Source organism: Lissotriton vulgaris, chromosome 1_1 (assembly GCF_964263255.1).
Source record: "Lissotriton vulgaris chromosome 1_1, aLisVul1.2, whole genome shotgun sequence".
NCBI classification, from domain to species: Eukaryota; Metazoa; Chordata; class Amphibia; order Caudata; family Salamandridae; genus Lissotriton; species Lissotriton vulgaris.
In genome coordinates this window covers 1568808741-1568829780 of record NC_141685.1, presented here as the reverse complement: position 1 = coordinate 1568829780, position 21040 = coordinate 1568808741, and the positions used below count along the sequence as shown (strand labels likewise).

General features: G+C 44.9%; 1 protein-coding gene across 2 annotated transcripts in view; it reads left to right on the top strand.

Annotated features, from left to right (window-relative positions):
* Positions 1 to 1750: 1750 nt before the first annotated feature.
* IKBIP (IKBKB interacting protein) overlaps positions 1751 to 21040 on the top strand; it is a 126339-nt gene continuing 107049 nt past the window's right edge. Inside the window, exon 1 of one of the 2 annotated variants that reach the window (XM_086918082.1) lies at positions 1751 to 2200. In XM_086918082.1, the coding sequence (XP_086774208.1) occupies positions 1992 to 2200 (209 nt within the window). In that variant the 5' untranslated portion in view covers positions 1751 to 1991. The remainder of the gene's footprint in view (positions 2201 to 21040) is intronic. The other variant, XM_086918086.1, reaches the window with a different exon arrangement.

The following is a 21040-nucleotide window of genomic DNA, read 5'->3' as shown; positions in this document are numbered from 1 at the left end:
AGGGTCCCGAGCACTGCTCTGTGCTGTCTCTTGCTCTTGCTCTCTGAGGCCCCCACCCCATCCTTGTCCCTGTCTCTTCTCTTCTCTTGTGGGGTGGAGCCCCCACCCCATCCTTGTCCCTGTCTCTTCTCTTCTCTTGTGGGGTGGGCCCCCCACCCTCTCTTCTCTTCTCTTGTGGGGTGGGCCCCCCACCCCATCCTTGTCCCTGTCTCTTCTGTTCTCTTGTGGGTGGGCCCCCCACCCCATCCTTGTCCCTGTCTCTTCTCGGATGGGGGCCTGTCCCGGTCTCTTCTCTTGTGGGGTGGGGCCCCCACCCCATCCTTGTCCCTGTCTCTTCTCTTCTCTTGTGGGGTGGGCCCCCCACCCTCTCTTCTCTTCTCTTGTGGGGTGGGCCCCCCACTCCATCCTTGTCCCTGTCTCTTCTGTTCTCTTGTGGGTGGGCCCCCCACCCCATCCTTGTCCCTGTCTCTTCTCTTGTGGGGTGGGCCCCCCACCCCATCCTTGTCCCTGTCTCTTCTCGGATGGGGGCCTGTCCCTTTCTCTTCTCTTCTCTTCTCTTGTGGGATGGGCCCCCCACCCCATCCTTGTCCCTGTCTCTTCTCGGATGGGGGCCTGTCCCTGTCTCTTCTCTTCTCTTGTGGGGTGGGCCCCCCACCCCATCCTTGTCCCTGTCTCTTCTCGGATGGGGGCCTGTCCCTGTCTCTTCTCTTCTCTTGTGGGGTGGGGCCCCCACCCCTTCCTTGTCCCTGTCTCTTCTGTTCTCTTGTGGGTGGGCCCGGCCCCCACCCCATCCTTGTCCCTGTCTCTTCTCGGATGGGGGCCTGTCCCTTTCTCTTCTCTTCTCTTCTCTTGTGGGGTGGGCCCCTCACCCCATCCTTGTCCCTGTCTCTTCTCGGATGGGGGCCTGTCCCTGTCTCTTCTCTTCTCTTGTGGGGTGGGCCCCCCACCCCATCCTTGTCCCTGTCTCTTCTCTTTTCTTGTGGGGTGCGCTTTGTTGAGAGGAGAGAGTGGGGGCCGGGCTCTGTGCTGTCTCTGGTGCCCCCATCCTCTTTCTGGGCCTGCCTCTGGCTCTGACTGAAGAGAAACAATGTATATTGATACTTTGTTTCTCTTCAGTCAGAGGGAGGGGCGAAGGGCTCCGAGCAGGCTGCACCTGCTTAAGATGCAGAGAGAGAGAGGCTTGCTTCAGCGCAGACCTCTCTCACAGCTCTCAGAAGAGCTGAGGGGGCCGGGGACCCCTGGGGGCCCCTTCATTAACTGTAGAGAGTGAGGCCCCCCCGCACTGCGGGGTCTGCGGGGGCGTTTGTTACGCCCCTACCTCCCTTCTATACTAGTTGTCACCCATCCATGTCACACAACTGCAGCCTGGCCCAATATTCCCGGCCAGAGCCAGTCCATCACCCCGAAATATTCGCCTATAAATACCGGGTGTGGGCGATTTTGCTTATTTTTGTACTAGTGATGCTGGTAGAACACCGGCCAGATGGCAATCCCGACTATATAAAATATTCCAAATCCTTTCTTTGCTGCCAAAAGCATCATCAGTTATAATTTAAGCTAGAGGGAGTAAATACTTCGTTATGGATGATTTGTTTCAAGTGGCTTTAAAAAAATATATACAAATAAATAAAAAGAGACCCTTTTTAAAAGGAAAGCCCAATGGAAACAAAAAACATTTGTGTGCAAAATTGTGCCTCTTGGGCTCCCGTACACATCCCAGCAGCAGACGCACGCTCCCACCCCATTCTCCCCCCGCCCCCCACTTCTGGAGTCCCGAACTTCAGGAAACTTCCTGCGGGGCTTGCAGCGGCAGCGAGGAATGCGTGCCACATCAACAACACCCTGCAGCGCGCTCCCACCTTTACCCCTCGGTCTGCAGCGCGCGGGAGCGAGGCGGACCTGGGCGCTTGACCACCTTGAGACCTGGGACCTCCCATACACGCCATTCCTTGCACACCACCACCGCTCCGGTCTGTCTGCAACTTTTCACAATGTCGAATGACCTTAAACAGAGGAAGAAAGCGCCCCCTTCTAAGCCTACTGAGGGAGCGAAGGCAGAGCAGGAGCGAGGGGCCGCCAAGGCAGGGAAGGAGACGTGCTCTCCGGCGTCTGTGAAGTCCAGGGACTCGCGGAACGTGTGCCCCGAGCCCCGCACCGCGCTGTGCCTGCTCTCCCTGTGTGTCTGCCTGGCGTCCAGCTGGTAAGTGCAACACGGGGAAGCCAAAGGCCCCGGTGACGTGCGTTCTGTGAAGGATGAAGTAAGACAGCGGTAAAACGCACTTTTTAGAAAATGTGTTAACTTATTTATTTAACTATTTGTATTTATGGGTCTCTTAGCAGCTATGGAAAGAGGGGAGGAAGTCGACGAATCTGATATTAAAGCCAAGTGAGGCGGGAACCCATGTGTTCTAAGGAATATATAAAGTGCCAAAAGAGCCCCCTCCACACTGCAGTAGTAGTCCAAGACTACTACTGCAATATGTCCAACTGTCAAAACACCCCTTCATCTCAGAGGACAACTGGAACATGATAGAGTGGCACAATAGCCAATCCAGCAACGTGACTGTTATTCCCCAGTTATACAAGTTACCCCTAAGTTCTCTGCCCTCATAAAAGGCTGTGCCTGCATGCATCCTATTGTTTCTGTGTAATGATTGGCTAAGTAAGTGCTCAAGGACGAGTCTGAAGAAGGTCTGCTGTGTCTGCTGCCTGAAGCAGGGACGACTCCTCCGTAGCCTCAGTGACTCACTGCACAGCAGATCTAATATACGTGGACCAGTTTCTTCTTAAAATGCCCCCTGCTAAATGGAAATTGCTCACGAAGGGTTAAACAATCCTCCTTGACACGTCTGATTAAAGATGAGTATTAGTGCCGAAGAGAATAGACAGGCGCCAAACTCCTGCTAACATCAGAAAGAAGAAAAGAGTAATAAAAAGGTGCCGAGAAAACGCTATTTGAAGAGCGTTCTAAGTTCAGGGAGCAACATTCGGGTACAAAAAAGGTATTAACGGCGTGATGCATGTGACAAAAATAAGCGTACAAATGTGTTGTGATTCACCCTTCACTTTGAAAGTGCCTCTTTCTATATGGTGCTAATTGAAACAGACATGACTGAATATATTCTGCTTTTCTTGGATTTGTAACCTCTGTTAATATCCACTAGACAAACCACCATCTTGGGGAGGACAAATTATGAGGATTGTCTTCTCTCCTTTTATGGAAATCATGATGCTTACATGGCAAACGAACAAGCTCAACATTGACATATTTCGACTAATATTGCTTTTCGCAATTCAACCGCAAATCACCCCCCTACTTCAGGCAGTAGAGGACCATCCCTCTGGGTGAATATGAGCATGGTGGCACCAGGGAGGTTCATATGGTGCACACGCTCAGTACTTAGCGGAGTCCGGTGTTTCAGCACATGCCGCATGACTAAGAGAGCAGCACTTGTACCTCTTTAGCTTACACGGGGCCTCCAGTAAGCTCTAGGTTCAGTTTTCTGCTTAGCTAGAACACTTAGTGACTTTCAGTAGCTTTATAATGTACTATATAGGATCAACATACTGACAACACTCTTCAACAACACCCTTCATGGTGTTGCATGCTACCAGTGCAGACAAACGCAGCAGCACCCCACATAGGACTAGTAAGCACTATATAAATTATACGATACGTTTGGGGATACTTTACCTCTTGTACTCTTTATTTCTCAACAGATTATGTTTATATTACAAGCGAGTTTTAATGTCAGAACTCACTTGTAATTAGAAATAAAAATTCCCGGTTTGTTTCAGCGTATTACAGGTGCCCAATGATGTCACACTGCACCTGTAGGCAGGAGGAAGTATTTGGCACAAACTGAAGATAAGTTGACCGGCTAGTTGCCCTCTGCTGAGTGTGACATTTAATTTTTTTTTGATTCTGAATCTTTTCCATTGTTTTGATTCAAATGACATTTCAGAAAAAAGAGAAAACAATTCGAGCAATAAAATGCCTGAGGTGAACAAGAGAACCATTGTGTAGAAGCTGAACATCCGCATACCTCACCTGCCCCCCACTTGTCACCTAAAGTCAATTGTTCTCACGTGATACGTAATTTCCAAAATATTATGCCAGCCTCTGCCTTTAAAAGCTCTCCTTCTGTCTGCTGTGTATACAGGTAAAAGAGTGGCTGCGCTTTACCAGCAATAACTCCGTTACTGTTGTTGAATAATAAAAGCAGCTCTGAGAATACATCCACTATAAAGCTCAAAACCACTTTAGCATTATCTTGGCAAATACTACCGTTTCGGGTTAATTAGACCCCAACCTAGTGCTAAAACGGGAACAAAAGGAATTTGCTATAATTTTAGAATTGACTTTTATTAGTAATTGCATTCATGTTGTACTCCAGTATCACCAGAACCTCTCTTTGCCCATGCTCTAATATATCATTCAGCTACCATTCATAATATCTGCTGCAATCAAATCGATTGGCCAAAGGCATCATAAGAATCATCTTGTAGCATCAATTTGTAGGTCTTGCACACGGACAGCTTTAGCTGTTTGTCATTGTTAGTCCTATTGTATCCAATAAGTCTTCTATATATACTTATAGTGGGCTTTGGGTCGCCCCATTTTATCCATCAGCTGTTTGCGTTCTTCCTGTTTGAGTCATTGGCTTCAGATATTGTTAATCATGTTTTGGATCAGCCCATAGGTGATTACTTTTCTCACCTCTTGCTTTCAGTGTTCTCTTACCGGTGCCTGCATTACAGTGCGTGAGGGACTATTTTCCTCTAACCTTGTCGCTTCTAGCAGTTTAGCATTGCTATCCCACTTCTCCCCTTGCATTCCTACACTCTTTCATTCTACTTTTCCAATCTGCATGCTCTCACTGCTTACGTTGTGAACGCTGCCACCCCTTCCTATCCAACTCTCAGATGTGTCCACTTTTGCCCCACCTCCCCCATCACTGACGCCCCTTTTTTTGCCCCCCACTTTGTTGAGCTTTAGTGTTTTCCACAGCTCCTCAATACTAGAGAAACATTTTCAAAGGCATTAGCAGCAGGTTGCAAGCATGAATATATATATATATATATATATATATATATATATATATATATATGTCAGAAAGGGTTTCCGACTCCACTCGCTCTTGTCCTCTCGAGGTTGGTGCAAGTCCCGGGTGTCGGAAAACCCGGAAGTATGGCTGAAAGGGCTCCCGACCAGAGTTCTTTCCTCCCAGGAACCACACAAACGACTCGCACACCAGGGTCTGTGTTCAAATTGCGTTTATTGCCAATAAACGCAATTTGAACACTGACCCTGGTGTGTGAGTCGTTTGTGTGGTTCCTGGGAGGAAAGAACTCTGGTCGGGAGCCCTTTCAACCATATATATATATATATATATATATATATATATTATTTAACACAAATTTTATTGACAGATCGCATACATTTCGCAAGGCTCTGTACCCCAGAGATATCTGCAGGTCAAATATGTCACAGCAATTAAATCGCAATCCGCTTTTTCTTAGAGTAAACACTGAAACATAAACTAGGCAATAATCGCCCCCCCCTCCCTGATCCCACCCTCCCCCGCCGCACGGTATCCATCTCACTTCTATTCATTATACACTCAACTGACAGTATGCATACACCTGTTATCATAGCCCCCTCATATAGCCATTGGAAGGTCCTGTTCCACCGGAGGCTCAAGGCACAGACCCCTAAAATCGGCCCAGCGCTTCCAGATTTTATAGTGCTTTCGTGGGCACCCCCGGGCAATAAAAATCGGCCGCTCCATGCCCATGCAAAAATAAAGCCCTCTCTTCCACGCCACCACAGAAGGGGCCCCGCGAATCCTTCCACGCTCTGGTCATGTCCCTTTTGGCCAATGTGAGTCCCAGCAGTAATAGGTGCCTCTTATAGATGTTACCCCCCCACCCCATCCAGTACATGCAATAGGCCCAGCTGCGGTGTACGGGGGAGCACCCACCCCAGAGCCTAAGGTAGACCATCCCACACCCCCTTCCAGACCTGTCTAAAGAGCTACAGCTCCACACTGTGTGCAAGAACGTCCCCACCTCCTGACCACATCTGAGACAGTCCGGTGAAGCAATGAGTCCCACCCGCCACAGTCGCTGTCTAGTGAAATACACCCTGTGTAGGTACTTAAATTGGATGAGTCGTAAGTGGATTGCTATGGCAGTACCCCTGGGGGCTGCCGATGCCTCCCTCCAATCCTCTTCCTCTAGTGTTCCGATATCATTTTCCCAGGTCTCCCGTAATTTCTGCAATGATGAGGAGCAGTGTGTGACTAAGGACTGGTAAATGTGTGATATTTTTTTTGTCTCCAAGTCTCCCATGAACACCTTTGCTTCCAGAGGACTAAATTCAGGGAGGTGAATATTTTTTTTGATACTTGCATTGCTTCAAGATGGCCATCATGTGCTCGAACTGCGGCGTCTACATGTTGGGTGACAACCATCTTGGAATGGTGCTAGGATACCATTGATCTTTTCTAGTGATAAAGTAGCTCTGGCCTTGTTTCTGTGTTTTATTAAATATTAATTATTGCAACCGTAAATCTTGTATATAAATAAAAATGTAAATGTTCGTTTGTTCAAAATCACAAATCTCTGAAAGTTCTTCACCGATTGCTTTGAAATTTTGACACAACTTTGGATTCGAATAGGGGGGTATTTTTATATACACAATGTTGGATTCCAATATGCGAGTGTCGAATATGTGCAAGTTTTTAATCGAAAGCCCAAACAGACACATAAAAATGTAAATGTTCCTTTGTTCAAAATCTTAAATCGCCGAAAGTTCTTCACCTATTTATTTGAAATTTTGACACAACGTTGGAGTCGATTAAGCACATGTTTATATATACACAACGTGGGATTAGAATACTTGCGTGTTTTTAATCGAAAGGCCGAACAGACCCTATTGATTTGGTTGCTGCGCAAAAACTACAAGGGACAATAGTCTACATATGTTAGGATGGACAGTTGGTGTCAGGATGGCAGACCGGGAAGTGGGTGGAGGGAGGGGGGAAGAGTTGGTTCACTTTGCAACATTAGCGCATGTTTATATATTCACAACGTTGGATTCGAATACACGCGTGTTTTTAATCTAAAGGCTGAACAGACCCTATCGATTTGGTTGCTGCGCAACAACTACAAGGGACGTATAGAGACAATAGTCTACATATATTAGGATGAACAGTTGGTGTCAGGATGTCTGACCGGGAAGTGGGTGGAGGGAGCGTGGAGGAGTTGGTTCACTTTGCAACATTAGCGCGTGTTTATATATACACAACGTTGGATTCGAATACGCGCGTGTTCAATACGCACGTGTTTTTAATCGAAAGGCAGAACAGACACGATCGATTTGACTGCTGCGTAACAACTACAAGGGACGCATAGAGACAATAGTCACAAAAACATATTGTGTACCCACAAGCATTGTGAAATTAAACATATTAGAAACGTGCTCTTACTCTTTTCTTTCTCTTCCATTTAACCAGACTGAGCCACAGCAACGTGTGGCCGGGTACAGCTAGTGTTTACATATAGCAACATAAACACCTGCAGCAGGGTGGCATGTTCAGTAGGTAAGTGATTAAGCTAGACAGTGGGTATGTGGTTATACGATGACAAAACGGTACATATAACATAGCTTTTAACATTTTATATATACAAAATTATGTACAGCTTTTGGAAGTCAGAAGCCACATGTCTGGGATGGGAAGAGATCCTCACAGGAGAGTCTAAGCTATAGAAGTCCTAGGGAGCCTTGTGCAAGTGCAAGAAGCAAGGGTTTTTGTTCCAAATGTTATGCTGTAGCAAAACAGCCTCCCACACATCGCTTATCTGCATGGAAAATTAAAGTGCTAAATAGAAATATACTCTCTGACTCCCTAAGAATTTTTTGTGTTCGGCTACCTAAACATGGACATCACACAACAACTTATTCCTGTCCTGAGCATCCTGGGCTCTTTAACTACAAAAAAAAGTCCTTAGAAAAGCAGGGACAAGTTGCTACATGGTGTGACCCATTTGTGGCGTATATTACCTGAACATGCTAATACGTTTAATTAATGAACAAAGCACCGATCATCTAACCAGTGAAGCTGAGTGTTTATTCTCTCCTTTAGCTTAACTTCCAATCTTGCTGGCCAGAGTGCGGCTGATGTAATTGTTTTAGGCGAAATGACACCACTGTGTCACATAACACCATAAAGTATGTCCATACTTAGGCTGCTATAAAGCTAGGTCTGTTGCCAACCTTTTGTTTGCTCCCCTTTGCCCTCAAGAAAGCGACCAATATAGGTCAGTCTGACCTCACTACAGAAGCAAGCGTTCCAGTCAGGTCTTCTGAAAATGAAACCACAATGGCAGATGTGTTTCTTCCTCTCTTGAGTTCATCTGTGATTTGCAGATTAAATTCTTGGGTACAGAGCCGTTAGGTTGCCAAACATGGTTAGCCTATTCCACCTAGGGCTGAAATTCAAAGCATTCCTGGGAATGGTTACAATTTCAACTGTTTACAATGCCAATAGCTTAAACTCTCGTAAATGCGAGACCTATTGCATTGCAAATGCATTTTTGAGTCTACAGTGCATGCATTCGAATGTACATGTCCGGTTACCAGGATGTGGTACATCTTGGTAACTTGTTTTAACACTTCATCACATGGTTACTTAAATATTTTCACTGCCTCCCCTACCCGTATTTCTGGGGTTACGTCCTCCTTGTGCTCCTATTGTCATCCGGTTCTTTTGTCAGAACCAGAAGGATTTTGAGAAGGAAAAAATGCAGCCTGTCAGGCTGTCAGTGCTGGTTGCACCATGGCTTGGGTGTGTTTAATAAATACCATCCTCGCTTCGTACCAGTGGCATGCAGTTGCCTCTTTTCACAGCACTGTTACTGGAAAGCCTGTTGGCAGGTTAGGTCAGCCATCTGTAGCTAACCATTCAACCTGTCTCCAGGTCATGTACTCCATTCTACTGACTTATAGAGATTCTATCTGTGTGGTAGTAGAACAATATTTGTAAAATTACATATCCATTTCACCATTTTCTCGAAGAGTCCATCAACATTCTAAGAGAATGCAGACCACTGAGTGTTCTACATAGCGGAACACATTACTACATTTGTCACACGCATTCATCACAATCCAATACATTTTTATCGCCATAGCTTCAATAATCCTTAGTACAGACATTGTGTATTCATGTCTTGTGGAAATCCCTCCTGTAGGCAGATGAACTCTCTTACCCATAAAGCTTTTTTCAGTCTTGCCATGTTTATTTTCGCGTGACCACAATACCAGTGACAATTACTGCTCCTAGCGTTAGTGTTTTCAAGGATTCTAGGCGTTTTGTATGAGAAAGTATGAGAATTTCAAATCTGTCTCTAGCTTTTCTGACTTCCTTTCATCAACAGCGTCTGATAGTCAATTTATAGTCCATATCATTAAAGAACCATCTTACTCCCTGGTTTTTAGGTCTAGCCTGGGCATTGCATGTGTTGCTCTGCAAGGCATGCTGTATTGGAGTATATACTTGAAGCCCCGGCCCACTCTCTGCCCATATTTGTCATTGGCTTGTGTCCTTGTCCTTCGTAAATGCTGACTTCTTTTTCCTTCATAGGTTTGTTAGTCCCTCCTTAGTACCGCCTTGTCTTCATTTGTAACCTCCCATGAGGACTGGCCATTTTACTTTGGGCATTACACGGTAAGCTTTATTTAGTCTGAGTTTCTCCTATTGCAGGCACTATATGCTTTCCTGCAACATTCAGCGCATTCTGTTTCATGGGGCACTTTTACAAGAAAAAGCATTTGCATGTCAACTTGACAGACCAATGCTTTTTTTGGTGAAAGCGCACCATACCACACTTTCACTTTAATAGCGGATGCGGACCTTTCTTTAGACACAGCTTGTCTAAAGAAAAGGGTGTGGCCTCCATTGACGTGAAAGCGCAGCATGGGGCGCTTGTAACAACAAACATTTGAAATAGGTCTCGCATTTTAGAAACTTTGACTGATTGGTTTTGTTAATGACAATGCCTTTTATTATTGCAGGTTTTTTAAACACATAAATAAAAGGCATTGTAATTTACAATGCAAGTAGCTCAAAATCTTGTAATTGCGAGATCTATTGCATTGCAAATGCTTGTCTATCAAAGCATGCGATGTGAACTTCAGTCCCATACTGCACCTAATGCTCTGCAGTGATTTACACTGTAGGCAGAGTAAGGACTTCAGCTATGTCTGTCGACCACTGCTAATAGTGGATGAATATCCAAGGTAATCAGGAGGTGGAGCGTACGTTTCATCTTCTTTGGTTTAGTGTTATCTTGCTTTTCCACTCTTTCATTCTCACTAGTGGTTATTAGACAGTGACTACTGCAGTGAGACTGCAGGCTATAAATAAATATCCTTGTAAAGCTTCCCAACCCTCCGCATTTTATGTTGTATTGATGATATCCGGAGTAAATCTCCGGCTATCTCGGATACTTTATGCCAGTTTAATAGTGTTTTTGGAGGTGTACTTTCTAAGGTTGATACATGGTACATATTGTTTTCATAGAGCTCTGCGAGCGTTACATATTTTACAGAACATTTAGGACACTGTACAACTCTTCGCTATAGTATTTTTTTTCTTTTTAAGCATAATAGTGGTATCTACTAAAACAGTTATTCCCAAAATTTTTAGAACCATTTCCCACTTTTTAGTACTACAAACTTTCTCAACCCACCTAGCTTGAATTGACGAGGCGGGTGATTTTCTTTTTGTTTTTAATGTAACTAAAGCATTGTGTGGTAGCCCACTGTCATTTATCGACAGCCCTTTTCCCATTGAAATGGGCACTAAATTTACACATACAGTATAATGATAAAACTGTATTGGACACAAATTATAATGTGTGGAAATAGAGTTTCAGTGAATAGTTCTCATTTGTACGTCACCAAGTAAAGTGTCTCAATCTGTTCTGATCCTATTAAAATCTTTGTTTCCATCACTCTTTTGAATTACAGAAAATATGCTTCATATTTACTTTCGTAACTGCTGAATGTGTACAGTTCATTTACAGGTATTTACATTTTGTTGTGCGTTACAAAAAAATGACATCCTATAGCCTTTGTTTTCACACCCTTTGTACGCCAGCAAGATTGACCCATAATTCACTTTACTTTTCTTTCCCTGAGTGCAAAGTGAGAGCAGTTTGTAAACGCCAGCCCTCAAGTTAAGAAAAATAAGCAATAAGACGTCCTGAAATTTGACTTCTGTTTTTGAAGCGCAGCAAATGTTACAAGATAAATACAGAATTTAAAGCCTTCTTTATTTATTGATTGGACTTCCGCGGCCCATCAAAAATCATGCGACTGACCAACAGTTTGTGAAACACTGTACTAAAACATATCCGAGTACACAGATTACTTAATTACTGAGCATAACAAATGAAGGAAGCAGTAGTAGCAATTATGAAATAGACAGCGTACTGTAGCTTACTATATTTAATTGATGTAGATAAAAAATGGGTTTATTGTCTGCAGGACTGTTCTCCACGGTCCATCTCTACAAGCATTCCAACTCCCCAGTACTTTTATGGCAGGACATTTTCAGCAGATTTATCACGATACACCTTTTCATGTTATCATCCAGGATGTTTTCCTGAACAAATAGTCTATGATCTATAGACTCCCAAGTATTTTAAGGCTTCTGGCTTGAGGTACCAAAAAAAGCAAGAATGTAGCATGTCACACGTGATTGCCGGGCAAGAGCTTGTTGTATTGGCTTCAGTATATGTCCAAATGGCATGTTGGTGGCAAAAGGGGCACATAATGTCTTGATAATGTGGTCTGCCTTCTTTTGCTTCAATATTAATCGAGCTTGAACTAGGAAACTTGCCGCCATTAAATTCATACTATAAATAAGCAGAAAAGCATATGCTTTAAAAATAATTTGGAGTGTCCCAGAGGTCTGTCACTTTAGGAGCTGGCTTACGCTAACATTATTTAAGAAACATAGATACACACTAAATTAACTACCTCATTCAGAAGAAAGACTTTTTAACTTGCTATCTTTGTAAAAGTTTACAAGGAATTCGCATAACATCCTTTGGCATGATTGTCACAGGGCAAGACTTAAAGAACAGGGTAAATGAGGAACAAATGCTGATTCAAAGTTTGTCGATAGATCGCAAATACATTTTCATCATCAGAAATGTGTAAAACAGCAAAATATAAAATAACAATTGTTTAATTAATGACGAGACTAAAATCAACACATAAATAATTAAAAGGTGACAATTGCACCACAGAATCTTCCCCTATACTATGATGTTTGCCTGACAGACCATGCCACATAAAGAAATTTAGAAACTGCCACCACAACCACAGATGATTAATCACTCTCGCCAATTCGTTGGGTCTTAACACAATTTGTCAAAGATAAACACCTGCAGAGGGGAACAATCCACCTGTGCCTGTGGTTTGCATACTTGGGATAGAAGAACATCAGGCGTTTCTCGGCTTCATCAAAAGTGGGGCAAAAACTGCATTTTGACCTGCTCGACTTAAAGGAATCCCATAGTGCAGTATAAACAGCATATTGGAACTGTAAGAACAATATACAAGCTTGCACTGGATGAATATAAGCAAGGAATTCCTTGGCATTAAGCACATATTTTTACATTAAAAACACCTTGCAAGTCTCCCCCTATAACTAGACTGTTCTGTGCAGCTATCTTGTCCCAATAGATTTAACCGTTTGGGCTGTATTACCTGGGATGGACGAGCGGTCTTTCCAAAAATTAGGTAGATCCAGCTCATCCAAGCTCTTTTTACATAGCTCAGCCACTTGAAGTGTCATAATATCAGTAAGACCCACTCTATATTCTTGTAAATCTCTGGTGGCCCAAATACACACCCAATATAGCAGTGGTCTAATAGTCGCCAATTCAGTAATAGAATCAATGCAGAGATCAAGTGTCAAAGGCATCAAAGGAGTTCCTTTTTCTAGCCCTGTGAGAGCTCTAAAAAAGTTATTCTCTTTAGTGAACAAAACACTCAGATTGCAGTAACCCTAAAGTTCTCACCAAATAATGCTGCTTCTTGCACCTGCTTCTTATACATTTCTGTTGCGGGGAGAAATTGGAAAGTACTTAGCCTTTTGGCCATCCTAAGAATACCTCCCACCCTATGGATTACTGAATGGGAGCTTTTAGCGAGATGTGGTGCCCAAGATCCGGAGTCATCCATTCGGACCCCTGGTAGTCAAATTCTGTAACCCTTTCCAGTACTTCATTCCTCAACTTTACTGTGCCGTTCACCCTATTATTCCTGGTGTAGATCATCAGTTTAGTTTTTGCAACATTTACTTCACGACCATAGTCTGCACAAGATGTACAGAAGTTATCAACAAGGGTTGGAAGGCCCACCCTCTTTTTTTGCTAACAGGAGAGTATCATCAGCATAGAAGAGTCCTGGAATTTTCTGCCTTGCATGGGTAGGGGAATCATTGAGGTAGTTAAGTATTTCACACAGTTTTTAATATAAAGAAAGCAAAGGATAAGAGCCAGGACGCACCCCTGGTGGACGCCCTTGTTAATACACATTTAACCCCCATAGTGCTGCATCGAATCTCAGCGTAGTTCCCCTCATGGAGGCGTACTAAGATATTTCACTAGTCATACAAGATCCCCATCTCCCCAGGGTCTCCCATAGCTTTTTCCGAGGGACCAGGTCAAAGGTGGCATAAAGGTCGACAAACGCCACAAAAAGGTTGCCTCCACTTATATCTACTGTTTTCCACTTAGCCTGAAGAAAGCAGAAAACCTGGTCAATGAAGCTAGTCTTGGTTCTAAGTCCTGCTTGGAAGTTGGAAAGAACATGATTGTAATTTATCCGTTCCAATAAACGCCCCAGGATTTCTGTGCAAAAAACTTTCTGGAGATTATACAGGAGGCTGATTGTGTCTTAATTGGACGGAACACTTGGATGCCCCTTCAAAACACGGAGAATCTCGGCTATCCTCCATGTGGTCGGTATTGGTAACCCTACTGCAATTGCATTAGAGATGGTGTTACCATAGGGAACCCAGATGTTACTGTCCGAATGATAAAAGTTTCCTGGGATTTTGTCTAAGCCCGGTTCTCCCCCTTGCTTCGGAGATTTTATCGCTGGAGCAGTCTCTTCTAAAGAGAACTCTACCGTAGCAGAAGGCTCATTCAGATTAGAATCAACAGCAGGGGCAGTTAGGGGCAAATCCTTATCTGACATACATGAGTAAAGGTTACAAAAATGGGCAACCCACTCATAGGGCAGTATGGATCACTCTACAGGAGTCCAAGAATTCCTGTCACCATCACTTACTAAAGTCAGACGTTTTTTCTTGTCGTTGGCCGACGAGGCCTAAAGGAGGTCAGCCCTAAACTTGCTGTCCCAGGCAGCTTTTACTTCCTTTATTTTGCGCACGGACTGGGCTCTACACAACCTGATCTCCTGATTGTTGCCACTTTTGGATGCTTTTAGTAGGCTGTTTTTAGCCTCTCTACAAGGTTGAGTAAATCACCCATTCGCGGTGTTTTGTTTCCCAGCACAACTTTGCCAAGAAATAAAAACATATCTGAGCCTGTCAAGAATTTTAATACGTTCAGCGATGATCCTTTCACTATTCCGCCAATTATTGAGCATGGCATTTGAAGAGGAATTCACTACCTCCCATTTCACATTACTAGGATTGTTTGTGACCTTCCAATGCTGATTCATTTCCAACGAATTTTTCTTTTTTATTATATCCCCAGACACAGAAGTACCCCTTCAGTGACATTAACCTCCTCACATATTTACGACTTGAGTGCTAAGGCAGGGATGGGATCCCAAATAGTAAAACTATTAGGCGTGCAGGAATAGAAGACTGCAGTAAAGCAACCTTCTGCCACAGTACAAGATCGCCATCCGCCACCTTGAGCTGTGATACCACTTGCTAGGCCTAAGAATTTCTTTCTGGTAGGATGGTCCTACAGTAGCGGCTTGAGCTAGTCTACAGAGCAAAAATCTATTCTTGCAACAACAAAAAAAAGGTGTGCAGGACCCTCTATGAGAATGTCAATAATATGCGAAGACCTGCACACATTTTTTATAGGTTCTTTTAAATGAGCCATTAACAGTGTAGGACTTTAGTGTCTCAGTGTAGTTGAATTGGCGCTCTGTGCCTTTGTATGAACCTTTTAAACAGAGACCCACACAGATGTCATTTTCTTTGTGGTTCATTATGAGTTTATTAAAGAATCGAAATATATAACCGTTCATGTGTTGTGTACATAATGCATACACGCTCTCTTTTATTCGTTTACTCTTTTTATCCCTTCTTTGGCTAAAGACTTAAGCATGCACTGTTCTGCAACTGACTGAAGGTTCTTAGAAAAAATTAACACTACTGATAAGCTTACTGAAAAATAAAACAGACTGTTGTCTATAAAGAAACCCTCGAGACCAGGGCATGGGGGTTTCCAGCACTAAAGCACTGCAAGGGTATACAAATGGAAATACAGTAAAATATAAATCTCTGTTAATGTAGCATGGCAAAATCATGGTGGTAAAAGTTTGACTCTTGCTGATGCACTATGGCGTGGAATTCAACTCTTGTACAAACAACCCACATCTAGATTTCAACTCCTCACTAGATAACATTTTCTTTGTAACCTCTTTAACAACATAAACAGGTGGGCGAATCATTCGATGCAGGGATGATGAGGTGTAAGCACATGGGTTGCCGGTAAGACGTTTCCTCGCTCAGTGTCATTGTCCGGGATTAATGCGGTCCCAGGGATCAGTCTCTGCATTATTTTGATATCTCTGATTGTGGAGAAGTGTACCACTTCTATTTCTTGGGTAAGACTTGGGATAAGAGTGCTAGATCTCAAGAAAGCAGTTTGTGAAACAGCTCCAGCCCCCAAATGCATGGAATCGATGATGGGACTTGAAAACCTCTGGCGCATTAGTTTGCACAACACTCACTACAATTCAACACAAGGACTTTATTTGTATAATGTAAAGGGCAGTTTCTTAGTACCAGGTCATTCCAACATGATTAAGGTTGAAAGATTTCATACCTCCAGTCCTTTCCATCTCCTCTTTGAAGTTATTTCCACATGACTAATAGGTGGAGTCTGTTTAAGGATGTATTCCTTTCCCCTTAGAGCTACAGTCTTAGTGTCAGTCATGGTCAGAGCACCAGGAATTCTGAAAGGGAGAATGAGGATTGTTCAGTACTTCTCTGTCCGTACCGCATCTCAACCTTCCTCAATGCCAAGAATTGTACCCTTGGGGGAGGAGCTACGCCAGAGACCGCGATGGCCGCCTGACTCCTCGGCTCCGCTAACCTGCCCGCTTCCTGTCCGAAGCGCAGCGGATCCTGATATCTATCCTGCTTGAAAACCGGCGCTTCGGAGCCGCGCTGGGCTTCTGCCTCGAATGGTGGGCTCCCCGCCGATCAGCTCGTTGTGGAACCGGAGATTTGCCCTGGACCTGCCCTGCCTCGGCGTGTGAGGGATCGGATCCTTTGTTCTCCGGTGAGGCTGCCCCCTGACTCAGCAGCCGCGGACGCCTGTGACGAGAGGGGCCGGAGGCTGTTGTGCTACTGTTGCAAACGATTGCTACAGTGTGCCGTCCGGCCCGCTCTTCCCTGTTTGGTTCGATACCGCCTCAGGAGATACGTTGTATCCCACACCAGTCCCAGGATCGGCGCTGGGTGATTCCACTATCCTTTGGCGCTGCAGCGGACGCCATTTTACCGGGCGCCCTTCATCTTGCCTGGTTCCCCCCCGGGGGATCCACGAGACGCTTTCCTAAAGGCAAGTTGCTTACGGCAGGACCCTGGACGGCGGGAGTTAAACTTTCTTCGTGGCTTAGTAGTGATTGCGCCCACTGCCTACACTATCGGCTTCGCCTTTGAGATGGGCTCCGGCAGCCACTACAGTGGACGACTACATGGCGACCCCCTTTGGGTGCGGGACTCGGCTGCTGTGGAGTCCATCGCCCTTGCAGATGTCTACATTGCCCTGCACGAGCTGCGGACATCTATGCGGGCTCGCGCCCGTGATCTGAGGGACCGTCTAAATGGAGTGATGCCCGGTGGGCTCCCGGACGACTGTGCTGCTGGCGGTTCCCCGCCGGATCTGCGATACCCGGTGACCGGCGGGTGGGACCCGTGTACCCCGCCGTGTGTTGTGACACGTTACACCCCGGATGATTCGGCTGCTGGGCCCTCTACTCTGGAGACGCTGGGGAGGGCGCCGCTGGATCCTGCCTACCGGCTGGAGAGCGCTTGCTGGTCGACTTGCCCCGTGTCCACCTTGGGGTCCCCCGGAGGGCCCCCCTGCTCCGCCAAGATGATGTTGCAACGGCCCTGGCCATTCGGCCTTCAGGTACTGCTGCTGGGTTTCCACCTTTGCTGGGTAGCTACTGAGTGTTCTGCACTACGTGGGACGGATTTCTGCGAGGGGCTTTTGGACTGGTGGTGGTCTTTACATCTGCACCTCATGCCCAAGATGGCCGCTGCCCGCCTGGACTTCGTTGCTGGGCTGGATTGACGGGGACAAGGCTAACACTGTATGTGTTTTAAACGTGGTTGGATGCTACATGGTTGACGGGAAAGTGGAACTGTTGGGATGGCGTATGCTATTATGGTGTCGGGTCGGGATCCGAGGAGAGATGGCCGAGGGTGGTTTTATCGACTGTATGTGCTTGAGGGCGCTACGTTCTCCTGTTCTATTGTTACCATCATGGCTGTGTGTTGGATGGACGTTTACGGACACCCCCCCGCTCTGATGTGGACACTTTGCTCGCTCACTTCATCCAAGATGTCTACCATGAGGCTGGACTATGCTGCTGCTTCGCATCGAGGGGGGCGGGGCTGGGGTGGTTTCCTGTTGTGCACGGTCTGTTTCTGCTTACACAGCTGAGATACTGATGGACTGCCGGGGATAGTGATTATGGGTATTGTATTGGTCGCGGGGCCCGGGATCGGGCGGCTGGGGATATATGATGGTGGTCTTGGGAATTTCTACTGGTCCTCGGTGATTTCTTAAGGGTAACGTATGTATTGTTGGGCGGGGACTATGATGTGACTGTTCTTTGTTTGATTTATTCGTTTACTTGAGATTATTCTCCCCACCTACATTTCGGATTGCTACTACTCTTAAGCTGATGGTAATTTGCGTGTGTGATGTTAATAGGACCGGTGGTGACCGAGATTACGTCGAATCTAGCTCCTCCCTGCCTTCTCTGAGAGTTGGAGGGTGGGATGGCTCTTCTCACTCTATATACTCTCTTTCCCACTTGTGGGTTTCTTGGGGCGACAGGCATGCCTATGGGGGGGGGTGGGCCGTGGCCTTCCGCTGGTATGCAGGGTGGGGGGATGGGATGTGTTTTATGTTTTCTCTTTGTTTCTATGGCCCTCTTTCTTTTTCTTCTCTTCTTCTGTTTCCTTTTTCTATATCTCTTCGCTTCCTTTGGGGTCGGGGTCCGGTCTTATTAGGGAGTTTACTATATCGTCTCTTCATGCGACATAGTGGTTGATCCTGGTTCCTGGATGGTGGTCACTTGTTTTCTGTCACATGCTTCCACTATCACGCCACCTCCCGGATGCTCCCTAAATTATAATAACTATCCTGTTCAGTGAGTGGCTTTGACTCTTTTTGTAGCTTTAGGCTTGCATTCGACAAAATTATAAAATTAAACCTTTGTATATCCTTATGCTATTGTTCTATGCCACATACATTACTCTTCGCTCATTGACAGCTCTAATGGCGTTCTGTTCCATTTATACTGCTTTATTCTTTTCCCATATGTCATAGCGGCCGGCCCCTAGGGGTTGTAGGCAGACGCTGTGTATTGTGCATTTTACAAATAAAGGTTTTAAAAAAATAAAAAAAAAAAAAAAAAAAAAGAATTGTACCCTTTCCCAAGAACCCTGTTTCCCTGAAAAGAAATAGGAGCATTGTTCATCTTTCCTCTGACATGTCCAGCTTCTCCTTGTAGACCGACCAGAATGAGCTCTTTATCTAGGGAATAATCCTCTGAGGTTACTCTGCTCCTTGAGTTAAAGCCCAACGGCCAAAGATTGACGGTTTAGTCTTGGGTTTTACTGCACACTGGGTGACATACGCCTAAAGCTCTGACACTGGGCAGGGCTAAGTTTGAGTACCAAGAGAGGTAATTTGAGTGCCCATGATTGAAACAATTGTATGATGAACTAAAAATTAAAAAGGTTGGATTGAAAGAAACCACAGAAGTGCCCAGTGGGTATAGTCCTTATGCTAACCATTGTAGCAGAGCATAAGCGGTCAGTATTGTGAAATGCATTATTAATAATCGTAGGGACTCAACTGCCCACTTAACACCTAGTCACTCTTTCTCTAATGTAGCGTAGGATAGTTTGTAAGACAATAACGTTCTACTGATATAGAAAATAGGATGTACCCCATCAGTTAATTGTTGGTATAAAACAGCACCCAACCCAACTTCAGAGGCATTAATCTGAAGAATGGCTGGTGGTGAGAAATCGGGACAAAAAAGACTAAGATTTGTTTAAGCCTGAGAAACACTTCAGTTGTTCTGTACCCCATTATATTTTTAGCAGAGGAGGATTTCTTCAGCTGTTCAATAAGAGGAACTGCTCTATCTGAAGAAAAGGGAAACACATCCCTATACTCTACAAACTCCCTAAAAGATCTGATTTTTTTTCTTATTAGTGGGCATGTGTGCATCTTTATCTAGCTGTGGCATGTTGTACCCTTGCTCCAAGGTGTACCCCAACTATTTGACATTTTGGACCGATAGGAGGCACTTGTTCCAATTAACTGTTAAACCTGTCTACCCCATCTGAAGATGTCCCAACTAGTACTGTAAATAATAATGCATTGGTAGACGATCTAGGGGGCTTAATATAGCCACTGACCTGTATACGACTCGCCGTTTATCACCGTCATCTCTGCCATGGGAACAAGCAGCATCTGAGATAGGTAAGCTCAGCTTGCGCTAACATTCTCTAACAGTGGCATCTTCAAGTGATTAGTAGACCTGCTGAGGTTTTCTTGTACAAAGTACACTGAACCTATAGTGTAGTTTTGAATACCCAGGGAACGTCTACTTGGGCGTTGTGATGCCGTGCCTGAGGGGGGGGGGTTGCATTTAGCCTCCATGTGTCAGTTCAGTATAGATACCATAGGAGCAGTATAGTCCCAGGGCCCAGCTCAAATATTGTTGGGAGGTGTGGTGAAAAGGACGACAATTTAGAGTAACATCTACTGTATCTATTTACTGGATATGGGGAAGCCACACAATAACTGGCTTTCACATACTCAATCAACAAGCGAAAAAACAAGGTATCTCAGCTCCAATGCCAGAATAGCTTCAACGGATACCTCAGGACAGCAGCAGTACCCACAATCAAGAAGGTGCTAGTAGAATTTTTATTGGTCTTTTTAAGGGTGAACTAGCATGGATATTTTCCCTTGACAGTGTGCACAAAAGGTGGATCGTTTTGAGGTCAAGGGGTGGTGGTAAAGAGCAGGCTTGGAGGCGGTCACCAGTGCTTTGAAATGAGGGATGGCGATGTTAAATTATTTGCATATAACCGAAAAGACATTAATGACTATGCAGCCGACTTTCAGTTCTGCACTGTTGCCTTCATTGTCTTTGTTGAGGACAGACTAGGCACACAAGGAGAAGATACAATGATAAAGGTGACCAGAGCATAGTGCTATTGATTTCTTTGGAGGAGAGATGTGGTCCTGAAATGGGTGGTTCTTTGGGGTATGTTGAGGCATTTGAACCAAAAACTGCTCTTTATCCTAGGCGCATGCCCCTTTACGGTTCCCAAGAGAAAGAAACTGCATGATCTCTCGAAAAACTTTCTTGATTGTGGTGGTAATGTTAGTGTGATTTATCCTGTGTGCCCGAGAGTGGTCCTGAATAGCAATATATAATTGTTTCAGGAGGTTAAAGCAGCCTCTTCCTACTTGAAGTCTTTTA